At 44.5% G+C, this 25,642-nt stretch overlaps 1 protein-coding gene across 1 annotated transcript in view; it reads right to left on the bottom strand.

Annotated features, from left to right (window-relative positions):
* Positions 1–14,727: 14,727 nt before the first annotated feature.
* The window catches only part of LOC138165002 (SCL-interrupting locus protein-like), a 49,509-nt gene continuing 38,594 nt past the window's right edge, over positions 14,728–25,642 (bottom strand). Inside the window, 3 exon segments of the mRNA XM_069093048.1 lie at positions 14,728–16,238; positions 22,220–22,473; positions 23,228–23,450. Coding sequence (XP_068949149.1) covers positions 15,428–16,238; positions 22,220–22,473; positions 23,228–23,450 — 1,288 coding nt within the window. The 3' untranslated portion in view covers positions 14,728–15,427.

Here is a 25,642-nt window from a genome sequence, read left to right as displayed (position 1 = left end):
AGCTGAATCTGAACTCAGGACTTCTTGACTCCAGACTCAGCTCTATCCACTGCAACACCTACCTGCCTTGGGAGGGCCCTTGGCATGTTCAGGGCTCTAGTTTGGCTAGAAAATGTAGTGAACAATAGGTAATACCTCCATCTTATCTGGACAGGCAGGCTGATGACCTGTTGGGAAAGACTAGAATGCCAGATGAGGAAGTTTTCAGTTCTCTAGAGAGGCAATGGAAAGTCTTAGCAGAGAAGTGACATGACCAGATCCATAGGTATGAAAGGCCTGGATTGGGGGGAAGGAGAGAATAGAGGCAGGAAGAGCCTCAAGGAAGCCATTGTCATCGTCCAGGCAGATAGTTAGAAGGGGAGGAGCCTTGGGGATGGAGGTCAGGAGGGTGATCTGCCCAGAAGCAGCTCGATTCATCTCTATGGACATTCAGGTTATACTTGTATAGACTCGACAAGCAGTCGGAGAAGGGTAGAGGGGAGCCCAAACCAGCCCAAACCGGCAAGGCCTTGTGCCACAGCTGCATAGATAGGCATGTACTCTGTGCTGTCCTGTCCTGGGTGCCAGAAGAAGAAGGTAGATGATAAGGGTGGTGAGATGCTGGCTTGTCACTGCAAAGCAACAATGGATCTCACTTCCTCTCTCCATAAATTAAAGCTTTTCAGTAGAGTCACTTGGAATACACTTTGACATATTTGGAAAAACATGGGATGTGCTGTCAGAGGTCTAAGTCAAAATCCTAACTTACCACCTACTCTACTTTGGACAAGTCCCTTTTCATTTTTTCCTTTGTTAAATGGAAAATTGAAAAGGATGACCTTTAAAGTCCCTTCTAGCTGTATTCCTGTGACTCTTCAAATGTCTCTTAATAAAGGGAAGGGACCTTTTTTCTACAAAAATATTTACAGCAGCTCTTTTTTTGTGAGGCAAAGAATTGGAAATTGAGGGGATGCCCATCAGCTGGGGAATGGCTGAACAAGTTGTGGTATATGAACATAATGGAATACTATTATGCTATAAAAATGATGGGCAGACAGATTTCAGAAAAACCTGGGAAGACTTACATGAACTAATGCAAAGTGAAATGAGCGGAACCAAGAGAACACTGTATATACAGTAACAGTAACACTGTATGATGATCAATTGTAAATGATTTAGCTATTCTCAGCAATACAATGATCCAAGCCAATCCCAAGGGACTCATGATGAAATGTACTGCCCACCTCCAGAGAAAGAATTGATAGAGTCTGAATGTAGATCAAAGCAGACTATTTTTACTTTATTTTCTGTAGAGGATTTTTTTTTTTTTTGGTTTGTGTCTTCTTTCACAACACGATTAATATGGCAATATGTTTTGGCATGATTGAACATTTATAACTTATATCATTGCTTACTAACTCAGGGAGGGGGAAGGTATAGAGAAAATTTGGAACACAAAAAAGTTAAATGAAAGTTAAAAATAGTTTTTTTGAAACTGGGGGGAAATAAACTATTATTTAAAAAAATAAAATCAAAATTCACTTAACAGTCTGCTCAGCTCCAAGCAGGAGCTATTCCAACATCGATGGAATAAGAAGCCTGGAATGGTATGGGTTACCTTAGACAAATCTTTCCTCCTCAGCTCCTTCATCCGTAAAATAATGGGGTTCAGTCTCTAAAGTCCCTCTCAGGTCTGATGGTCTCTGTCCTAAGTTCTAAGCTCCTTCCGCTTTATACATTTTCTTTTTTCAAAGGCCCTTCCTAGCTCTCACACTGAATATTCTATAATTTTCTAAGTTAATTTTGGGAGACTGATACTTAGAGAAGCCAAGAGATGGAAAAACACCTTGGTGAGAAAATTAAGGCAAAACATTCTTGTCATTTATCTGACTCCATCTCTTTGTGTCTTCCCTGGTTTTCCTGTTTCCATTTCCTGTCTCCAGTTTTTGTCTCCATTTCTTCGTCTTTCTCTCTTTGCCGGGTTTCTGAATGTTTCTCAGTTCCTGTCTGTCTTCACCTCCCTCCACGGTTTTGTCTTTGTGGCCTTCAGTCTCTCCATATCTATGCTTGTTACCTCTCTCCACTTTTCACCTCCAGCTTGTCTCTTTCACTCTGTCTCTCTATGTAGCCCTGTTTCCTATCTCCAGGTTCAGTCTCCGTAAGTCATGTCTTCTCATCTCTCTACCTTTCCTGTCTCTCTCTCTTTCCCTATCTCTTATCTCTTGTCTCTGACTCCATCTCGATTACTTTTTCTCTCCTTGTCTGTCTCTATCTTCCTGATGTCACTTCCTCTCTCTCTCTCTCTCTCTCTCTCTCTCTCTCTCTCTCTCTCTCTCTCTCTCTCTCTCTCTCTCTCTCTCTCTCTCTCCCTCATCTGTTTCCTTGTTCTCTTCCTATCTCAGTCCTGCATTTATTTTTCCTTGTGTTCTTCATTCCTCCAGTCAGTTTAGAAGAACTATGGACACTTCATGAGTGCTGGCAATATTTGCCTTGAAATTATGGGAGGGATTGTTTATGTCATCCATGCACAGTCATGGGGTGGGGGTGGGGGATGCACAGGTACCCTGTGACTAAAGGGATGAAGTTGGGGCCACAGGCCACTTTATGGGTAAGCCTTATACACTCATAGACATTCACACATGTGTGTGATTGTCCCTTCTCCCCTGCACACTCATACAAAGACTGAATGAAAAAGAAATACACATTCAGACACAAAGAAAGTCAGAAAGAGATAGACACACACAAAAGGGAGAAGGGAAAGGGAATAAGCATCTGTGTTGTGTCTCCCATGTATCAGGCACTGTGTTAAGCATGTTTTATAAATATTCCCTAATTTAACCCAAAATGGGAAACAGAGAAGCAGACAAAAACTGAGGGGGAAATGAAAAGATCAGTAGAAGGAGCTAGGGATATGTGGCCTGAAGAAGAGAAAACTAGGAAGGGACATGAGGGTGATTTTTAGGCATTTGAAGGGCTGCGATATAGAGGACAGATTAGCTTTGTTTTGTCCAGCTTCAGGGGGCAGAATCAAGAATGATGTGGAGACATTGCAGAGAGGCAGTGAGGAAGGCCTGAAGTCAGGAGGAAAGAATGCCTCACAATGAGAGCTTTTCAAAAATGAAATGGACTACTTCAGCAAGGAGTGAATTCTCTATCACTGGTGGTCTTCAAGTAGCAGCCTACATGTTGAGACTGCTGAAGAGAGGCTCTAAGCTTAGCTACATGTTAGACTAAATTCCCTCTGAGGTCCCTTCCATCTCTCAGAATGAGTGACTCTGAAAGACACTGCAAGTCAGAGTGAAACAGACAGGTATAGAAGACAGAGATAGAGAGAGAAAAATAAAGACAGAGAAGGGGGAAAAGGAGAGAGACAGAGACAAAGAGAAAGAAAGAAGCAGAGACAGATGAGAGTGAAACGGACAGAAACAAAGAGAGGCAAAGAAGGAAGAGAAAGAAAGGAGAGACAGAAAAAAGGAGACAGAGAAAGGATGGAGAATGAGACAGAGAAGAAGAAAACCAGAGAGGATCGTGCAATATGAGGTTAGAGGAGACCCCCCCTTCCCTCTAAGGCAAGTCTATATAGATGGTGGAGGGCTTTCTTCGAGGCTTTGCTGAAGGGCCGATAAGGGTTTCTTGCACAAGCTGATTACACAACCTTGGAGTCTCTGCAATTTCCTTCAGTAGCCCAGACATTGTACTAGCCAGGTGCTGGGCCAGCCTCCCTCTGGGTTCGTGTCCTGGGGTGGTTGGGGTAGGGAGAGAAGGGAGAGGGATCAGTATTCCAGAAAGAAGCAGCTGAGGCTCCAGGAGTGTTAGCCCTGAAGTGGTGGGATAGAGTCAGTCAACAAACATTTATTAAGCATCTAGATGGGCTCAGACATTGTGCTGAGGACTGGTGGAGGGGGCCTTACGTTGCATGAGCTCACTGCCCTCACTTTCTGCCTAAACCACAGCCATCCAAAGCTCCAACTTCACCACCTCCAGGAAGGCCTCCAGGGTAAGACTGGCCCAGCTATCCTGATCTGGTGGCCCATTCCTCGACCATGCTCTGTGTCCAGCAGCTCTTCCTGCTCTGACATGACCATGACCATAATCACAGTTAGCTCTTACATCGACTTTAAGGTTTGCAAAGCAATTTACAAATATTATCTCATCGGATCCTCCCAACAGCCCTGTGAGGCAGATGCCATTGTTATCCCCATTTTACAGATGCAGAAACAGAGGCTGAGAGAGATTCCAGTGACTTGATTAAGGCCACACAGCTAAATATCTGAGGCAGAATTTGAATTCAGGTCTTCTTGACCCCAAGGCCAGTGGTTCTAACAACCTCCCTCCACCCTCCCCAGTTTTAACATTTCAGGTCCCTAGCATCATCATGCCCTTTGTTTCTCCAATATCCTCCCCCACCTTCCAGAACTTCACCCTCCTGACAAGCTGGGGTGGGGTGGGGGAGGGGATCTAAAACATATTTCTCTTACTTCTAATCCTACCCTCCTACTGTTCTGTTCCTGTCTTCATTTTGGCAGACTTTCCCCCTGGACAGGAAATGGGAAAACAGGATTTCCTCCTCCTCCTCCTTTCACCCTCTTTTTCCTTTCCCTTGGAAGTGGGAGCTCCAGGCTCCTCTGGTGGAGACAGTGGGGGAGGGGCAGGGATGTAGGAACACCACAGAGCCATCATTCTAAGCCAGGAGCCCAGGGTGCCAGGAAATGGGAGTCACATCAGCAGTGACTTTCATCAGTGCCAGGCTGCTCCCTAAAAGCACCCTCCCCTCTTGGCTTATCCAAATGCCACCCATTCTCCTAACCTATTTCTGGTCCTGGTTCCTCCAAGAAGGTCTATAATTTATCTTCCTTAGAGCTCCCAGAGCACTAAATATGGATATATATATTAGGATATTGGTATAGATATGTATATTAGTATACATACTAATATAGTATATTAGTATATATAGTATATTCATATATAGTATATTATTATATAAGGTATATAATATATTCATACATAGGAAATAATACACTAATATACCATATTAGAGTATATATATATATATATATTAGTGTGTATATGTGTGTGCATATATGTGCTTATATATATGTGTGTATATGTGTGTGTATGTATATACTAAGATATATATACACTAGGCTCAGAGATGACTAGAGCTATCTAAAAGGACCCTTGGAGACCATGTTGTCCAATCCCTCAGTCCCCATCTTAAGAAGAAGAAAACAGGGGCAGCTAAGTGGCACCGTGAGTAGAGTACCAGCCCTGGAGTCAGGAGGACCTGAGTTCAAGTCCGGCCTCAGACACTTAGCACACTTACTAGCTCTGTGACCTTGGGCGAATCACTTAACCCCGATTGCCCTACCTTCCCTTCTCCAAAAAGTAAAAAAGAAAGAAAGAAAGAAAAAGAAAACAGAATTAATTTAATCTTTGACTGCCTTCTTTCCATATTACCCCCAGAACACTTCTGAGATCTCTCTCATCCCTGTACTTACCATGAACCCATTTTGGTAAAATCATTTCACCTTTGTCTGCCTCAGTTTCCCCATCTGAAAAATGGGGATAATAATAGCACCTACTTCCCAGGGTTCTTGGGAGGATCAAATGAGATCATATTTGTAAAGTGCCTCACAAACCTTAAAGTACTATAGAAATTATTGTTCGCTCATTTTTAGTCCTTTCCAACTCTCCATGACCCATTTGGGGCTTTTTTAGCAAAGATATGGGAGTGGTTCGTAATTTCCTTCTCCAGCTCATTTTACACATGAGGAAACTGAGGCAAACAGGGCTAAGTGACTTGCCCAGGGTCACACAGTTAGTAAGCATCTGAGGTTAGATTTGAACTCAGGTCTTCCAGACTCCAGGCCCAGCACTGTGCCACCTAGTTGCCCCAGCTATAGAAAGAGTAGCTCTTATGACCATTGCTACTACTGCAATGGGCAGAGAACATACACTCAACATGTGAGAGCTTGCCAAAAGATCTAGGAGCCAAGAGACTTGGGGTCCAGTCACAACCCTAATACCTTCTAGTGCTTTGACAAGGGACAAATCACTTCAGCTCCCTTCATCTCCCTCATCTGTAAAACTGGAAAATAATGTTGAAACAATCTACTTGAATGAATGGTTAGGGATAATTTTGCTAACTAAAAAGCACCACAGAAATGTGTGGCTATGACTATTTGTACAATTAACCTTCAGAACAAAACATTTAAACGTCCATAGCCTTTGGCCCAGAGATCTTGCTGCCAGTATATACCCCAAAGAGGTCAAAGAGAAAGACAAAATATCCAATTTTAAATGTCTAATAGGCGACTGATGATGCCAGGCTAGACCTCAAAACAAAGGCTAGGGCTGGGTATATGGATCTGACATTGAAGAGGTGATCACAGAGTCCATGGAAAACAACAAAGTCAGTAAGAAAGAGTGCATAAAAGGAGAAGAGAAGAGGGTCCAGGCTAGAGGCTTGGGACACCTCCACAGTTAGGAAGCAAGACATGGATCCACTGAAATGCAGAAGAAACTGAGATGTCAGAGCAATCGATCAGAAATCAACAAGCATGAGTGAAGTGAGTGGAACCAGGAGAATACTGTCCATAGTAACAGCAACATTGTGCAATGACCACCTCTGATAGACTTAACTCTTCACAGCACTGCAATGATCCAAGGCAATTCCAAAAGTCTCATGATGGAAAATGCCATCCAATTCCAGGGGAAAACTATGAAATCTGAATGCAGATTGAAGCAGACCATTTTCTTTTTTTTGTTGTTCTTTCTCGTGGTTTTCCCCTTTTGTTCTGAATCTTCCATCACAACATGACTAATGTGAAAATATGTTTAAGATGATTGAACAGGTATAACCCATATAAGATTGCATGCTGTCTTGGGGAGGGGAGAAATTTTAGAACTCAAAATCCTATAAAAGTGAACGTCAAAAACTAAAAATAAATAAATATTTTTTAAAAAAATCAACAAGCATTTAGTAAGCTCTAACAGTGTATCAGCTAATATGAGGAGAACCCACAAAGCTGGCAAAGATGACAAAAGAGATGAATCCTTGTTATTGAAGAGATTGTGGAAGGACAGGCACACGAATCCATTGTGGCTAGAACTGTGAATTGGGGAATGACTAAACAAATTGTAGTCTATGAATGGAATGAAGTATTACTGCCCTGTAAGAAATGATGAATGTGGGGTGGCTAGGTGGCGCAGTGGATAGAGCACTGGCCCTGGAGTCAGGAGGATCTGAATTCAAATCTGACCTCAGACACTTAACACACACACACAAAACTAGCCGTGTGACCTTGGGCAATTAACCCCAATTGCCCTACCTTCCCCCCTCCAAAAATGCAAAAAAAAAAAAAGTAGCAAAATAAACCAAATTATTATTCTTTCAGGGAAGCTAGGTGGCACAGTGAATAGAGCACCAGCCCTGAGTTCAAATCCGCCCTCAGACACTTAACACAAAACTAGCATGTAACCTTGGGCAGGTCACTTAACCCCAAATGCCCTCCAAAAAGCAAAAAAAAAAGGAAATGATGAATGTGAAGAACATAGAGAAGTAGGGGAAGACTTACATGAACTGATACTGAGCGAAGTAAGCAGAACCAGGGAAAATATATACAGCATAAATTTTGAGGCTGAATGCCATAAAATTATCATGACCAGACTTGGCCCCAAAGATGTGAGACTCTACCTCCCTCCCTTCTTTACAGAGGCAAAGAATATGAGTTTGTATCACTGCGCATAAATTCAGACTTGGTCAGTTCTGCTGGATAATTTTTTTCTCTTTTCTATTCTTTGCTACAAGGGATGACTCTCTAGGAAAGGAGAAAGGAGGGATATATTGGGAAGTGAAGGAAAGATATCATAGGGCAACTTTTCATCTTTTAAAGAGATGGTTAAGGCACTAAGAGCTTAAGGGACTGGCTGACAATCACACAGATGGCACCTATCCAAGACAGGACTTGAACCAAGGTCTTCTGGCCCCAAGCTTAGCCTTTTATTCATCACACTATGGGTTTTCATAATGACAAATATAAAAGCCTTACAGCTGGGTTCTAAAAGTCACTATCACAAGTACAAGATGGGAGAGGTTCTTGTTCAATCATTTCAGTCACGTATGACTCTTTGTAACCCCATTTGGGGTTTTTTTCTTTGCAGAGATACTGGGGTGGTTTCCTATTTTTTTCCCCCAGTTTATTTTACAGATGGGGAAACTGAGGCAAATAGGGTGGAGTGACATGCCCAGGGTCACACAGCTAGGAAGTACCTGAGGCCACATTTGAACTCAAATGAGTCTTCCTGACTCCAGGCCCAGAGCTCTGTGCACTATGGCGCCACCTAGCTTCCCCAACATGATCTTAGGTTACATTAAGAGCTACAGTTTTTTAGGAATAAGGTGCTTTAGTCTGCCCTGGCCAGGTCACATCTGAATGACTGACACACTTCAAATTTGAGCACCACAGTTTAGGAGTTTTTTCTCCTTTCTTTTCATCCTGCATAGGCCCCAGACTAATCTTCCTGAAACCCTCCTTCTATATCACTCCAGATCAAGTCCCAAAGTTAGGGTCCAAAGGAGGGTGACCAGTTTGGTAAAGGGCCTTGCGTTCATCTCATACAAGAATAAGTGGAAGGGACTAGAGATGTTCTATGTGGAGAAGACTGGGGAGATGTGATTTCTGCCTTCAACTATCAATTCTGCCTGACATAAAGAAAAATTGAAAAATCAGAGGGGCTCCAAAGTAGAATGGGCTGCTTCAGGAAGTGAGGGGAGGCATCACTGAAAGTCTTCAAGCACAGGCTGCCTGGTCACTTGTAGGCTATGCTGCCAAAGCACTCCAGATCATGGGGAAAGAGCTGGACTCGGAATCAGGAGGACTTGGGTTTGGAACCTGCGTTGGAGACTAATAAGCAGAATGACCCTGAACAAGTCACTTTATCCATTTGAGCTTTGATTTCATCATCTACAAAATGGATATAACACCCATCCCCACCAGGTTTGTTGGGAAACTCAGACAAGATGATTGCAAAGTATTTGGCAAACCTTGAAATGCCACAAACATGAGAGCTGTTATTGGTATTTCAGGGGATTCTCACTCAGGTCTAAGCTGGACACGGTGGCTGAGTTCCTTTCCAGCTCAGATCCTCTTTGGAAGTGCCACGTCCTTAGAAGGCCTTCCCCATTTCCCCTAGCTCTTTGCTAGGTTCTTTTCCTTTTCATCTAATCATCTTGGGAAACACACTTAATAGTGGTGTTGCTGGGTCAAAGGTGGTTCTATAACACTTTGGGCATAATTCAAGATTGCTCTCCAAAATGGTTGAATCAGTTCCACCAACAGTGACTTGTCCAGGGACTTACTTCTAATATTTATCAGAAATAGGACTCAGACCCAGCTCTTCTCTCTGAGGCTGCCTCTCCTGAAGCAATTTTCTCAAAGTAGTTTTGTCCATGTGTCACACTGCCCTAGTAGAGCAAGCACACTATTAAGACAGCTAGTGGGCAGGATGGAAAGAGTGCTGGACTAGAATTCATGTCCTGCTTGGAATACTTTCTAGTTGTGTGTCACTCAAACTCTTTAAGCCTTCTCATCTGCAAATTGGGTTTAATAATAAACATTATAGACAATATAATCCCACCAGGGTTGTTGTAAGGATACAACGAGTTAACATAGACCAGTGCTTTGCAAACTTTAAAGTATTCTAAGTACAGGAAATGCTAGGCATCTAAATTCCCCTTCTCCTGAAGTCTTCTGCGCCCAGCAGGTTCTTAATGTTGGTTGGAATGCTGAATAGGGAAGAGGGAGCCCCTGGCACCATGGAGTTCAGAATCTTTGGGGAGAGATGATTGGCATCCCTGGAAGCAAGTACACGGTCTGAATAAGTTCGAAAGGAGTACAAACAGAATAGAATGATGTGCTCAATGATAATTAAGTACCCAAAGACATGGTACAGAGAGGTCACGAAAGGGGAAAGCTAGCTGACTGTGAGCTGAGGTGGTCAGCCAAGACTTCCTGGACTTGAGGTAAGGATTTGGATGGGGAAGATTAGGTGGAAGGGAAATTCCAAAGAATATTGAAAATTGGGAATGAGTGTGTGTGTGTGTGTGTGTGTGTGTGTGTGTGTTGGTGGGAACCACCAAGGAGGAAATCAGCCTAGGTAGAGGGTCTCTATGTAGGAGAACAATGAGATAAGGTTTGATAAACCAAAACCATAAAGGACTTTGAAAGTCAGAGTGAGGCATTTGGACTTGATTTGGAGTGATACAGCAGGAGGGCTCTAGGAAAATTAGTCTGGGGCCTATGCAGAAGGAAAAAAAGGAGGCTAGGGGACTTGCTGGAGTATCATTGTAATCCAGGCACCAGGTGATAGGTTATGGGAATGGAGAGAAAGAGGTAAGGCATCAATGGAACTGGGAGACAATGTATATGTCAGCAAGATGGCAAGGTGAGCCAAGTGCTGCACTTCGGCATAGGAAGAACAGAATTCTAATCCCATCTCAGCCAACAGCTGTGTGGCCCTGGGGAAGATATCACATCAGCCTCAGTTTCCTCATCTGTAAAATGGGGATAATGACTGCATGACCCCTCCCAGAGTTGTGAGGATCAAATAAGACATTTGCAAAGTACTTTTCCAGCCAGAAAATGCTATGTAAGTGGTAGTTATTTTGTTACAGATGAAGTTAGGGAGGTTTAGAAGATAACACCAAGCTTTCAAGTCTCTGGGAATAAACCTGGTGGTGCCACCAAAAGAGATAGGGAAATCAGAAAGGCAGGGCTTCCCAGGAAGGAAGAGGAGTTTGATTTTAGATACATTGTGTTTGAACTGATAATGGGATATGCAAGTGGAGATATTCTGTAAGTAGTTAAGAGATGGAAGTATCAGATGAGGAAGGCTCACTACTTAAAGGAAAATTGTAGCAGACCCTTTCATAAAGTGAGAAATTGACTACAATGAAATGTTCAGGAATTAATGTAAAGTCTTACACTTAGGTTAAAAAAGTCAATTTCCCAAGTATTCCAAATACAAGGTGGGGGACGTATGCTAGACAGCAGTTCATCTGGAAAAAAAAAAAAGATTGGGTGGGGGGGCTGGAGAAAAGACTAGTGAATGAAAAGACCAAAGTTTCAATATTTTGATACATGGTAGCAAAAAAATAAATACAATCTAATGCAATTTTAGCCTTTGGCGTCTAGTGAACTTTAAGGTCTATAAGTTAATAGTGGAATACAGCAGTGCCCTCCACCCCCCCCAAAAAAAACTAATGTAATTTTAGCCATTAGAAATATATAGTACCCAGTACTGGAGGGCGATAATCTTACTGCCCTAATTTGACCATGTGTTGTTTCATTTTGGGTGCCACATTTTAGGAAGGACAGTGACACACTAAAGAACATGAAGAGAAATATAATCTAGAGTGAATAGGTTGGTGATCGAAAGAGCTAGGGCTGTTTGACCTGGAAAAGCCCTGAGAGACATGAGGGCTGTCTACAAGTATTGCAAGAAACATCAGACTCGCTCTGCCTGTTCATAGGCAGAGCTAAGAAATACAGTACGGCCAATGAAAAGAAACAGGTTTGGTTTGATACAAGGGAACATTTTCTTAACAATTAGCTGCCTCAAAGTGATGTGTGCTATTTGGGAAAAGAATGGGTTCCCCGTTGTAGAAGGTCTCTCAGCAAAAGCTCAGCGACCACTAGGCGGGGCAGTCAATAAACAATTATTAAGCACCTAGCCAGGCACTGTGCTAAGTACTACCGTAGGTATACTGAAGAGTCTAATTCAGGTGCAGATTGGCCTGCATAGCCACCAGGTCCTTTCCAATTCAGATTCTATGAATCATTCATTTACCTGTGTGCACTGTTTTAAGTATTGGATTTTCTTAAATAGCACCTTGGTGGGTTTGCATGACTCTCACCCAGGCTACTTAAATAGGCTGTAGACCATGGTGTCTCCTCGGCCATGGATGTCTGTGCACAGCACCCGTGATGTATCGTGAATTCATCTTAAGAATGCTTTTTAATTCAATGGAGTGAGGAAGGGAGTTAGCAAAGAGCTAAGGAGGAAGGGAACACATCACAATGTTGGACCTGGAGTCAGGAAGACTTAGATTCAGATCTTGCCTCTGACTTAGAACACAGGCAAATACTGTCTCTGAGGCTGTTTTCTCATCTATAAAATGGCCATCACCCCTGGAATATCTACCATGTAGGTTTGTTGTGAGGCTCTAATGAGGTCAAATGTAAAGTGCCTTATGAATCTGAAGTGCTGTATAGACAGATGTCAGCTATTATTAAGAAAGCAATGAAGGAGACAGTTGTGGTCTTTTTTCCTGACTATTTACAAGTATCTGCTAAGGTGTGGGGGGGGGGGGGGAGGGGAGGGATTTGCACTGATGAAGAAGTGCCCACAGTGATGAAACCACATTGAAATACAAACAGAGGTAGAGCTCCATTCACTTTAAGGAAGAAGTTTATGCTGAGTTGTCCAAAAATAGAATGGGATGCCTTGGAAGTGAGTTCCCCCATCGCTGAGTGAGGCCAAGCAGGCAGAATGACTGCCTGTGGGGGAGGGATACTAGAGAAGGAATCCCTGTTTGGATCAGCAGATCTCGTATTTCCCTAAGGTTCCCCCATGCTTAGCCTCTCCTCTCTTCAGCCCATTCTCTGCAGTTTTCTCTGCTCAAGAATCTTCTGTAGCTCACTAGTGCTTCTAGAATGAAACACAAAGTCTCTGGCCTAGCACGGTGATACCACACTCATCTCCACGTACTCCAGGTTCTGGTTGCGCTTTCTCTCCTATCGTCCTGCCCAGAATGGATTCCCCCTCCTCAGCTCTGCTTCTTAGAATTCTTCTGTGCTTGTGTGGCTCAGGAGAGGGGCCACCTCCCCAGGAAGACTGTCAGTTTGGGGTGTTGGCTCCACCCTCAAGATTCTGTACTTTACATCTGTGTAAATGTTAGTCTGCATGCAGGTATTAAGCATCCATAATTAGGCACTGGGAATAAAAAGCAAGGCAAAAAGTAATAATTTCTGTCTTCTGGGAGCTCATAGTCTAATGGGCAAGACAATATAGAATTACATACAAGTTATATGCAGAGTAAAGGGAAGGTGAGACCAGAGGGAAGGCTCTGATGGGCAGACTTGGGAAGGACTCCAGAGGAAGGGCAGGGGGATGAGGGGCTTGTACCTCCCCTCCCCTTAGTATGATACAAGCTCCCTGAGTGCCTTGTCCTTGTGTCTTTGTACAAAGAAGGCACTTAATAAGTGCTTATTGTTTTCATTGACAAGGGCTGGCTATTTAGGGACAATTTAAACCTGGGAAAGTTCCACAACTGAGAATGCACCCAACATCTTGCCACCTCCTCCATGAAGCCTTCCCTGATGTTTCCAGTTGAAGTAATATCTCCCTTTGTTGCCAAAACCTGGCACACAGGGAGCAGGGGGCCCGGCCAGCAGAGGAAAGGTCAGGGAGGACTTCGGAGGTGGCACCTGGGCTGGCCCTTGAAGTAAGGAAAGGACACATTGGTGGGGAAGTTTAAATGCATTTGCTATCTGTGTCAGGTTAGCCTAGTCAAGAAAAAGGCCCATTCCATCTGGCCAGGGCAGCTGCTGGATACAGCTGCTCCCCAGAGGGGGCGGTGGTGCCTCAGAGGGAGCATTTTAACTTCATCCTTTGCCAGTCCCAAAGTGCTCTACCAGGATTCCTCTGAAGGGGCTGAGAAGGAATGGGCGGTGGTGACCCCTCACAAACTGACTTAACGAGTCATTTCCTACAGCACAAACACTCTGATCTAAGACGTAACACACAAGTCCTACTTTCCTGCATGATACCCAGTCAGGGTAGGGCTTTGGGGGACATGCTGATATTTAGGACCCTAAATCTCTTGGACCTGACAGTCACAGGCCAGTGGATGGAGCTGGCCTTGGAACGTCTCTAAGGTTCTTCTGTTTTCACTGGTCAATCTCAGCACAAAAGGACTGCTGGATTGTTTGTTCACCCACTTCTTCTATGGCCTTTTCCAATCCTGCACAGCACACATGGAGCCCACCCTCATGAAACAGGAAACAGGGTTGTTTCAGAGAGTAAGCAGAACATGCTTCAAGAAGCATTCCATTCAAGTATAGAGGGAGATTCCCAGCAACCCTCCTCATGGAGATTTCTAAGTGAACACAGACAAAAGCACTGAGGACACTCGGCTTTAATCAGCCTATGTCTACCTACCTGGACCATGTTCCTTGGAAAGGAGTCTTTACCATGGATTTAATCAACTGAAATCCTACATTGTCAGATCATTGCCAAAACACAGTCCACAAACTGGTAGCTTATGGGGACCCATCACTTAGGCTGTTTACATTTGTTTGTTAATTTATTCATTTTAAGGGGTGAGGAGGTGAGAACTATTCCCTCCAGGACACACTGGTAACCAAACTTCATGAAGACACAGTGACGGTTTCTTTTCCTTTTTTTTTTGGAGGGCAATTGGGGTTAAGTGACTTGCCCAAGGTCACATGGCTAATTTTTGTGTTAAGTGTCTGAGGCTGGATTTGAACTCAGGTACTCCTGACTCCAGGGCCGGTGATCTATTCACTGCACCACCTAGCTGCCCCCTGTGACGGTTTCTTTTTAACTCAAGGGCAGAAAACATCTCACGAGAAAATGGGCTTATTCCACACACCAACTCAAAAATGCCGAATGTTCCATAAACTAATTTGAAGTATGTTATTTACCAACAAAGAGATTTATAAGGTTGTTCTAGCAGGTGATTAAGGCAGACAGCCTGCAGATTTTTATTAAATTCAAACACTTGATAAACTCACTCCCAAGTTTCCAAAGCACACGCACCATAAATGAATTGCTCTGGAATATCAGAGCAACATACTGAAGTGACAACATCACATAAGCCTCAAGCACACACAATCCCAATAGTTTAATTGTCTCAAGATTTTAACAAATAAGCATCTTGATTAAGAGGAAAGACAGAATGAAGGGCATTAAATAAAATGTATTTTCAGAAGAAAAAAGAAGAGGTGGAGTTACTTTTATTTCATGATGCTTTCAAAGTAACTCAGGGCATATGCAGACATGGGAGCCAGTGGAGATGGAATCAACTTTAACACAAGTTGACAGTAAAAAACCTTTACCAGGATATTGGATAAAATTATTTCATCTGATAAAAGAACAAGCCAGGCTGCCCAGACCTCCAGCGGTAAAGATGCACTGTTCTGTTGACTGCAGAGGGGTCCCCCTGGAGAGCCCAGGCTCTGTCCCATATAGCTGGCCACCTCCTGGGCAGTGAGGCCACTGGCTCAGCCCTTGACCACCACAGAGATGTATTTGAGGAGGTTCTGAAATGACCTCAGCTACCTGACTCAGTGGTCTACCTCAATCTCTCCAAGGACCAAGCCTTCGCTCAGCCCTCTGCCCCAGTCCAGGAAAGTTTAAATGCCTAAAATAATTTGGGCAGCTGCCTGAGACGCCTGACATCTAAGAACGTACCCACTGAATTCATGCTATTCATCCCTTGGAGAGTGTCAGAAGGCTGCAAACTTTCAGGAAACACCTGAATGTCCCTTTGATTTTCCTTCTCAGGGTGCTGAGTAAACTCAGCCCTGCCGGGCAGTAACCTGACCATGGGATTTTTCTTCAAGTCTTTCAGGATGAAGGCTGAGGACTCATCCTCAGGCGATGATGCAGCTCTTGGCGGAGCCATCTCATCCGTGATGTCTCTCAGCACAGGCAGCCTAAGCTTTGGCAGCCCGCGTGCACCCCCCAGCTCCGGGCTGTCGCGTTTCAAATCTGTCATTTCACAGCCTCTTCTTGGGTCATCCTTCTGACAGTGAAACTGCTCGGGGCCAGAAGCCATGGCCTGACCCAGGGAATGTTCACTCTCAGTGGCTTCTGTCCTATTCAGAATCTCTTCCTCGTCCTCACTACTGTCACTGCTTGGCATCAGCCCATACCTCTTCATGTATTTTCTCGTTGCAAATGACATGTTTGGTGAGATCAGACTAAGCCCCACCATGTTTTTGTCGGTGTTGATATGGAGAAGGCTGAAGGATGAATCAGGGAGATTTTGGTTTGCTCGACTGAAGGAAAGCTGTGACAGCTGATTTTCATTTAAATACTTGAGAGCGATGGCATTGGCCTCCATGCTCAGATCCACACCGCTGGGGCTTAAGCCACTCATGCCGACATTAGTAAAGGACATATAGTTTAATCCAGAGATGACCGCTTCAGGACTGATGCATGCCAATACACTGAAAGACACACAAAAACAAGCTATTAGTTTGTGCCTCACACCTAACAGTAATGAGAAAAGGGAAGCGCATCACGCCCTCACTCAGTGCAGTGGGCAGGCTGAAATGTCCAGATATTCAACATCTCCTAGACAGACAGGTAGAGTCTCACTCACTTTCTCAGAGATGAGGTCAGATCTCCATTCTGGGGTACAGTTGGAGACTACAGGTTTGGGAACGGATCAGACCCACCATTGGCTCCAGGTAAACTCTCCCCAACTTACTGAGGAAGTTTCTCTCTCCCTGCTAACAGACATCAGCCCAAAGGTAGCAGGGTGGTGGCCAGCCTCATTCTGTCAACAGCAGCCATCTTCTCTCTTCCTTAAAGTCTCCAAGGTAAAGTTGCTTCCACCAGGGGGAGGGGTGATGGACTTTCAAAGCAGCCTCACCTGTACTGCCCACTGGCCAAAGTGCCACCTGAGCTCTGGCCTGGGTCTACACCCCACAACACCTCATTCTTCCTCTTCTATTGACAGTCACTTAGATTATTCAGTGAGGACAGGAAATAAATTTTATGTTAACTGTGTGTGAATTACACAATTCAGGAATCCATGATTTCAACAGGACAGGGACAGCTTCTATCTGACAGTGACCTAACAGACTAGATTTGTGGGCCAAGGGAGGGGAGCTCAGGGTCCAGTATGACATTCAGGCTGCAAACCCGAGTGACTGGATGGTGATACCCTCAACAGAACAGAGTGGTTAGAAAGAGGGAGACCTTGGGACTAAGAAAGGGAGGAGAGGAAGAAGGCTATGATGAGAGGGCAAGCCAGGCAACACCTCGGTCCTGCAGATGAACTACAGTCACCTGGCCTGGAATCTGATCTTTGGTGCAGGGGTGATTGGTAAAAATTATTTTTTTAATAAAAAAACTATTTTTAAAATTAGATTTTTATAACCAAGCACTTTTTCTACAGGGCAGCCAGGAGGCGCAATAGAGAGAGTGCTGGGCTCGGAATCAAGAAGACTCCTCTTCCTGAGTTCAAATCTGGCCTGATACACTTACTGCTTGCCTCAGTTTCCTCATCTGTCACATGAGCTGGAGTAGGAAACCCCTCCAGTATCTTTGCCAAGAAAACCCCAAACGGGGTCACGGAGAGTCAGACACGACCGGAGAGTGGCCTTTGCCTATGTCTGGTTAGGCAGCCTTTTCTCTTGTTAAATTTTTAGTGATGTCTTTATTTCTTCATTTCGGTTCCCAACATGGCCTCTTGCCACCCAATCCAGGAGTGCTGTTTTCAAAAACCCATGATGAAATCCCCACTCCCCATCCTGTGAACTTGATGAAAAAATGCTATCCACCTATGGACAGAACTGCTGGGCTCAAGACTGCAGCCTAAGTGCAAAACCTTGTATTTACTCTGATTAAACTTAATCACTGCATTACTTGAGAGGCCCAGAGTACAGGAAACAGGAAGAATGTTGTTCACTTGCATCTGACTCTCTGTGACCCCATTTGGGGTTTTCTTGGCAGACACTGAAGGGGTTTGCCATTTCTTTCTCCAGTTCATTGTACAGATGAGGAAACTGAGACAAACAGGGTGACGTGATTTGATTTGCCAGGGGTCACACAGGTAGGAAGTGTCTGAGACCACATTTGGACTCAGGACTCCCACCACCACGTTGCTTGCCCCCATAGGAGGCATAAGGCACTCCTTTTAGGATAATCTCAGACTCGCACTGTTTCTTTCTTTTTTTTTTTTTATTAATTTGTTTGTTTCCTTTTAGTTTACAGGATTCAATTCCTTGAGTTTCACATTTTGTCCCCCTCCCTCCCCTCCCCCCCATGGCGGCTTATAGTCAAGTATAGGATCTGTAAATACTTTCACATTATACATTAGTCAGGTTATAAGGACGGATTGTACCAACTGGAATGAAAAATGGTAAAGAGGACATAAAACCAAATAAGAGAAGGAAAAAGTTCAGGTATTTTGCTTCCACCTGGATATAAACTTAGTTCTTTCTAGGTCTTTCTCTGGATGCACATAAATAGCTGCCACAAGAATGAAATAAAAAGATCTCCACACATGACATGTGAGGACAAGTGAAAGGAACTGGGGAAAGAAACTGAAGGAGCCTAAAGGAGGCTGAACGGGGTTCCAAGGACCAAGGGCTGTCCTTAAGTATCTGAGGGACTGAGCGTGGCTGGAGCTCAGGACCTGCCTGTTCCCCCTCACTGAAAAGCTTCCCAAAAGGCTGCTTAAGGACTTGGGGGCCACCGGGGCTTGGATCAAGCAGCCTCTTCTAAGGTGCCCAAGTCCAGAACCCTGCCCCATCACACTACCTTGTCATGAGCCTGGACACTGCAAAAGCGATTGCCAAGAGGGCCGGTTACAGAGCAAACTAATGCATGAAATGGAGGGCAGTGACTCCTAGGGATCCTTCCTCCTCTAATACTCTAAGATAGTCGAGTACATGGAGAAGGTTCTCTCAGCCAAGGCATCTACCCTTTCATACATCATCATGAACGTATGTGCACATGCATGCACGTGACGTGTGTGTGTGTGTGTGTGTGAATAAAAATCTATAAAAGAGGCCTAGACTTCTGTAGCTCTGGTCTCCATCACACCAACTTGGCCTTTCCCTTCTTGTCAACCATCTGCAATTCTTGGCTCCCAAGTGAAAAAAATATTAGCCTATTTCAACATGACACAATAGAGATGGTTCAATGTGTTTTTGGGGGATGTCTCCTTAGTAAGAAGTCCTGGAGATTTATCACCCTTTTCTGTTCTTAAGACTGGATAAAGTAATTGAAAAAAAAAAAAAAACACAGACACACTAAGTCAGCAAATTATCTTGACTATTTCTGCAGATACAGCCATGTTGCCTGTCTCATAGAGATATTCACTTTTAAACACATTTTGCCTGTTTCCTGGTTGACAGTCATGCATACAATCAAAACTTCTAACTCAAAATGTTACAGGAAGAAAACTGAGATTTGAATATTCTAAGTGCTTCCTGTTATGGAATTGTTAAGGGGGGGCCTAAATTAAATTCCAGATCTATATAAAGCTATGAAGGAGTCAATATCACTTTGAAACATTCAACAAGCTTCCCTGTAAACACAGAGTTGTTTTCTGTTGAAGGGGGGAGGGGGGTCATTACTCAGAACACCAAACAAATCAATCCTACTCCTCATCAAAGACGGAGAAAGCCAGGACAATTTCAATGTAAAGCAGTGCCGGAGACCCTCCTCATCTCTCCCTGGAAGCCATGAGCAGATGAATGTGCTAGAACCACCATGTATGTGTGTGCGCACATGTGTGTACACTGTGTGTGAAAGTGTGTATGTGTGTATGCATGTGAGTGTGTTGAGTGTGCGCATGCACACACATACACACATGCACATGTGTGTGCACACACATGCACACGCACACACACAAGCTCTGGATCTCCAGACCATGGAAACCCAAAGGGAGGGGAAGGGCCTTAAGAATAAGAGGCAGCACCTGATGATCAGAGGAAGATGCTCCAGAACAGCTCCCCCACAAGGCAATGATGGAAATGGGCCTTCTCTCACTGGCCATGCCTGACTGGCCCTTGTGGCTATTTGCTGTTCACCTTAACTAGCTACTCTGCCCCTCTTTTTACCAAGTGAGAAGCCTCATAGTAACTAAAGCAAGGCAGAAGCTAAAAGGCACATTTACAAAAAAAAAAAAATTCATATTATGTGTGTACACACACACACACATACATGTACATGCATATGTGCACACACATGCATGCATGCACACATTGGACAGGACTCATGAGGGCTCTGGTTCAACCAGTACTGGACCAAGAACCTCCCTGCAGCTTCCCTGACAAGTGGTCAACAAGCCTGCAGCTAAAGCCCTACAGGGATGGAAATCCTTCTGGGGCAGCCTGCTCCATTCCTGGACAATTCTCCTAGCTAGAAAGCTTTACAACAGGCTGTGTCAGTGTCACAGAGGAGTGCATCCCTGCATGCCTCCGATACGAAATCTGAAAAGAGTTTTCTTCCAAAACGCCCTCTGTGGCTAGTCTCTCAGGCAGCGCTAGAACTAGAGTTCACGGATGTTTTCTTCACCTCCCTCCTTCCCTCTACCCCCTGGACCTCTCCCTTGAAGATGCAGCCCAGGTACCACTGTGTGCACTGAGCCTTTCCCAATCCTCCCTAACTGCTCTGTTTGGCTACTTTGTAGAGATCTGTACTTACTCACTTTAGGTTTATGACAAAGAGATTATTTCATTCTTTATACTTGTATCTCCAGTGGGAGATCCCACACAGTGGGAGCTTAATAAATGCTTACTGATGCATCAATTGGTCAACTGGATTAAAACATTTTAAAAAACATTTGTGAAGCACCTATAATGTAGTAAATTCTAGGAACATAAGACACAAAGACAAAAAAAATCTCAAAATAAGAAAAACCAGACCCTTTCTCCTCTTAATGAAGCTGGAGGGAAGTGGGGAGATGTGGGAATACATCAAATCTGCACTGTTTTTTTTGTTTGTTTGTTTTTTTAAGCAATTGGGGTTAAGTAACTTGCTCAAGGTTACATGGTCAGTTATTTCTGTGTGTGGTGCTAAGTGTCTGAGCCCAGATTTGATCCCCAGGTCATCCCGACACTGGTGCCAGTGCTCTTACTCGCTGAGCCACCTGGCCGCCCCTAAATCTGCACTGTTTTGATAGGGAAGGATGTTCTGAACTACAGAAGGAGATCTGGCATCAGAACTGGCAGGGCTTCAGTAATCACCTAGTCCAGGCCCTTTGACAGGGAAGGAAATGAAAGCCGAGAAAGAGAAAATGATTTGCCAAAGGTAAAAGAGAAGACCCACACAAACCAGCCTGTGGAACAAAGTCTTTCTAAGTTAGGGACAAGTCAAAGTCACAGTTGTTGCTGTGTGCCACACAGTGTTAAGTCTCAGGGATCTGAAGAAAGGCAAACACACACACACAAAACCCCAAAGTCCCTGATCCAGCCCCTGCCCTCAAGGGTCTCCCGTTCTGATGGGAGAAGATGACACACATCACATACAGACAAGGAGAGGGAAGATCTCTGGGAGGAGGTGGGAGCTGAGGGAGGACAGTGCTCCAGGCCCTGAGGGCCAAAGAAAGCTCAAGAGGGAAGGGCTGACTATGCTCTCAAGGCCACTGGGGAAGTTGTCTGGGGGGTGAGGGGCCAGAGCTGAGCCTTGAAGGGAGGAGGGCGTCGCAGAGGATCATGCTGAGAGTACAGACAATTGTAACCAAATGAAAATGGAAGTACTTCCTTAAAAGTAAGATTCTCCTACACTTAAAATCCACTGAATTATTTCTCACCAAGGCTGTTGAAACCACTCTTACACCCAGCTTACCATCTTTCACATATGCTGTGAACTGCCTGCCAGCCTCTATCCCATCACAGGATAATTTACTATCACAAGGTGGAAAATTTCACTTCAAAATACAGGAAACCACACCCTGAGTGTATTCTAACCTCCATTTTCACTTCCTTGAGAAAATAATTAAAGTCATTTTTGATGATACTGAAAGGTTCTCTAGGAATTTCCATCTCTATTTCCTGTTCTGCATTTAGCTCAGAATAAAATGGAAGCAATGAAGAAATGGGATTCTTTTGCCAAGGCATCTGCACCCCAAAAGGCAAGACCACGCCTTCAGGAAATAGAAGGGTGTTAGAAATATTGGTTCATTGCCTATAAATGAAGGGCACGTTCTATTCTGTGTGTCTTATCACAGAACAGTGAATAAGTCAGTCTACAAGATGTTGCTGCTTGGTCTCACAGTCTTCCTTTCCCCAGGTGTGACCAGGCCTGAAAAGAATCAGGCCCACTTCAGTCCTTGGTCAGGGCCCTTGGCTATAAAGTTCTAAAATGATCATTGTATCATGATATCCCCAATAAAAAAGAGGTTGGTTATTTTGTCACAAGATCGTCATACCATAAATACTTATTTATCTCAGAGACACAAAAAGATTACCTGGCTTGGTCCACTTTATGTGAATTTTTCTTCATTTTACTTGGGGAGTCGATTTTTACCCCAAGGTTTCTCAGCTGTTTAACAGTGGCGTGAAGGACGCTGTCCTTGTCCACCTGGCTGGGGTCAGGTCTCTTGGTTTTTCCACCATCCCCATTCTGGGTCCCAGCGCTGCCACGGTTGGGAATCACTGCTACTCTTGTGGATGTGGGCTCACTGTCTTTGGAAGAAGTATTTAATACGTGGTTTACCTGACCCTAATGAAAACAAAAAGATTCAAAGCTCAAAAAAACTAAACTCAAAAGTGTTGTCAGAAAAAAAAACAATGGTGTTCACCCTCTTGCTCACTCACCTGCCCAGGCTGAGAGAACAAGGCAGGGACCCCAAAAAGCTGTAGGGAAGAAGCCCTGAGCAGCCCCCAGTCAGGAGCCAAAGCCTGCACCCTCTCTGCCCATGACGCACAGCACACCCAAACAGCATTTGATGAGTGTGACATGGTAACTGGCCCAGCATTTATCTTCCTCCACTGACAAAGCAAAGGCAACAAATGCATCCTTAGTTTCCAGGAAAGCCAAAACTGTCCATCCCATTTCACGGTTGGAGAAGTAGAGTCACAGAGAGCAGCAAGTTATGGGTGTGTGAGTTCTCCCTGGATCTGAATTTTGTTTAATTGGGTTCAGACTTATAAAAGCCAAACTCACATTTTGGAGACAAGCCTGTGTTTCCAAGTGATGTGTTTATGGGGAAAAAGTCACCAAGACTGGCTGCCAGGTGCATATTTTAGGCAAAGTGTAAATGGCATCTGTGACCCTCATCACCCCCATATGGCCAGAGAAAGGCAGGATGCTGGTGCCAGACAAGCCTCTGAACTGTTGTGATATCCAACATGCAGCCAAAAATCTCAGAAGGCCTCGAGGCCACATGTGGTCCTCTAGGTCCTCAAGTGTGGCCCTCTGACTTCAAACAAGTGCCTTACATCCCAAACAGGACGGCACTCGAGACTGTTCTTACCAATAAGTCCTGGTAAAACTTCTGATCGTCCAGTGGAGAACGTGGCAAGGGCTCCCTCACTTGGGTTGGCTCAGCTTGGGCTTCACCCACTGCTGCCGCTGAGGAGTGGCTGTCGGCCCCCTCTGTGGGTCCTGGAGGCAAGCTCCCACTAACGCCTTCTCCCAACGTGGGATTTGGAAGAAACACTGCAACATCTGGCTGCTTCTTTACTGCTGGGGAAACACTTTGAAAAGAGAGGCACGAGGCATGTAAGTGAGTCAGTGGTCTCCACCCCCTTGAACACAGCCTCAAGTCACATCCCCAGGGAGGCAGGTCTGGAGCTGAAGCTGCTCCCAGTCACGCACAGGGAGGATTCTGAGGGGCTACCTGGCCTGTTACCTTGTTTTGTAGGGATTTGCAAGGAGTCTTTATCTGCTGAGGGCATATGTGCCCCTAGTAAATACTGGACAAAGTCATTAACTGAGGAACATGATTGGAAAAAACACCCCAGGCCATCTAATTGAAGGGAGGTACCCTGTGATAAAAGGTCTTATAAACCTGGACCTAATTCTGCCACCACCTGACCTGACGAAGATTTCCAGAAGGCACCAAGCTTTTTTTTTCCCCACCCCTTACCTAGGAGTCAAAGTCTGCCTGCGTGCTTAGCCAAGAGCTCTGTCCCTCACAATAACATCCATTACTTATAGTGTCCCAGAACCGAAAAAGCACAATGCAGAACTCGGCTCTACCCCAAGTTCTTCAAAACAAAACGGAGCCTGACCATTGCTAAGACTCTGGGATGAATGAATGATGAAGTGGACAAAAGGCAACCATCACAGTCCCAGTTTTCTGTGGGATTTGAAATAGGACAGGGAGGAATCACCAGATGTCAACAGTGTTTGAAGAAAGCCCACTAGACTGGAGATAAGGCCACAAGTTCTGTGAGAAACCTTAGGCAGCTCAATGGTACAGGAGATAAAAGGACAGACTTGGAGTCAGGAAGCCCTGAATTCAAAGTCTGCCTCAGACACTTATTGGCTGAGTGACCCTGGGCAAGTCCCTTCACCTTCAGTTTTCTCACCTGTAAAATGAGGATAACAGTAGTGCCCGCCTTAAAGGATGGCTGTGAGGATCAGATGAGATCATCTATGTAGAGTTCTCCACAAACTAAAGTGCTCCAAGTGCTGCCTCTTCATGACTAGTTGCTGTATTTATTATTACTCGTGATATTATTAGAGTTACTCAGATTACTCTCCCATCTCTGGGCCTCAGTTCACATCTGTAACATACAGATGCTGGCGCAGATGATCAGGACTCCCTAAACATGTCATTTATCTCTAAAAGGCAGAATGTCATGGGGTCAGAATTTTAGGACAGGGGAGGTCTTCAGGAGTCATTTCATTGGGACCTACATGCAGAAAAATACTTAATTTTTTTTTTAAAGCAATTGGGTTTAAGTAACTTGCTCAAGGTTACACGGCCAGTTATTTCTGGGTGTGGTGCTGAGTGTCTGAGCCCGGATTCGATCCCCAGGTCATCCCGACACTGGGGCCAGTGCTCTTACTCGCTGAGCCACCTGGCTGCCCCTAAGCAATTGGGGTTAAGTAACTTGCTCAAGGTTACATGGCCAGGTGTTTCTGGGTGGGTGCTAAGTGTCTGAGCCCGGATTCGGTCCCCAGGTCATCCTGACCCTGGGGCCGGTGCTCTTACTCACTGTGCTACCTGGCCACCCCAATACTTATAGCAGCTCTTTTTCGTGGTGGCAAAAAACTGAAAATTGAGGCGATGCCCATTAATTGGGAAATGGCTGACAAGCTGTAGGATATGAATGTAATGGAATACTACTGTACTATGAGAAATGATGAGCAGGCAGCCTTCAGGAAAACCTGGAAAGACTTACATCAACTGATGCTGAGGGAAGTGAGCAGAACCAGGAGAACACTGTGCCATGACCAACTGTGAAGGCCTTAACTCCTCTCACTAATACGAGGATTCAAGACAAGTCCAGAGGACTCAGGATGGGACCTGCTACACACATCCAGAGAAAGGGCTGAGGGAGTCGGAACGCAGATAGAAGCTGACTCTTCTCACTGTGGTTTTTTGTGTTTTTAGTTTTGCTTGCTCTTTTGGTTTGTTTCTTCTTTCACAACTGACTTAATATGGAAATATGTTTTACATTGATTGCACATATATAGCCCATATCAAAATGCTTACTGTTTTAGGAAAAGGGGAGGGGAGAGAGGAAAGGAGAAAAATCTGGAACTCAAAATCTTGTAACAGCGAATGTTAGAAATGATCTTTACACTTGGCTCTTCTCAGCAATGCAAGGTTCTAGGACAACTCCAAGGGGCTCATCATGGAAAGTGCTATCCACATCCAGAGAAAGAATTACCAAGTCTGAATGCAGATTGAAGCATACGATTTTCTTTCTTTCTT

The sequence above is a fragment of the Petaurus breviceps genome, unplaced genomic scaffold (assembly GCF_028583685.1).
Source record: "Petaurus breviceps papuanus isolate PSGF00001 unplaced genomic scaffold, PetGlider_PUasm1.0 207, whole genome shotgun sequence".
Classification (NCBI taxonomy): domain Eukaryota; kingdom Metazoa; phylum Chordata; class Mammalia; order Diprotodontia; family Petauridae; genus Petaurus; species Petaurus breviceps.
Note: the sequence above shows the minus strand (reverse complement) of the source record. Positions and strands in the feature narration are given on the sequence as shown.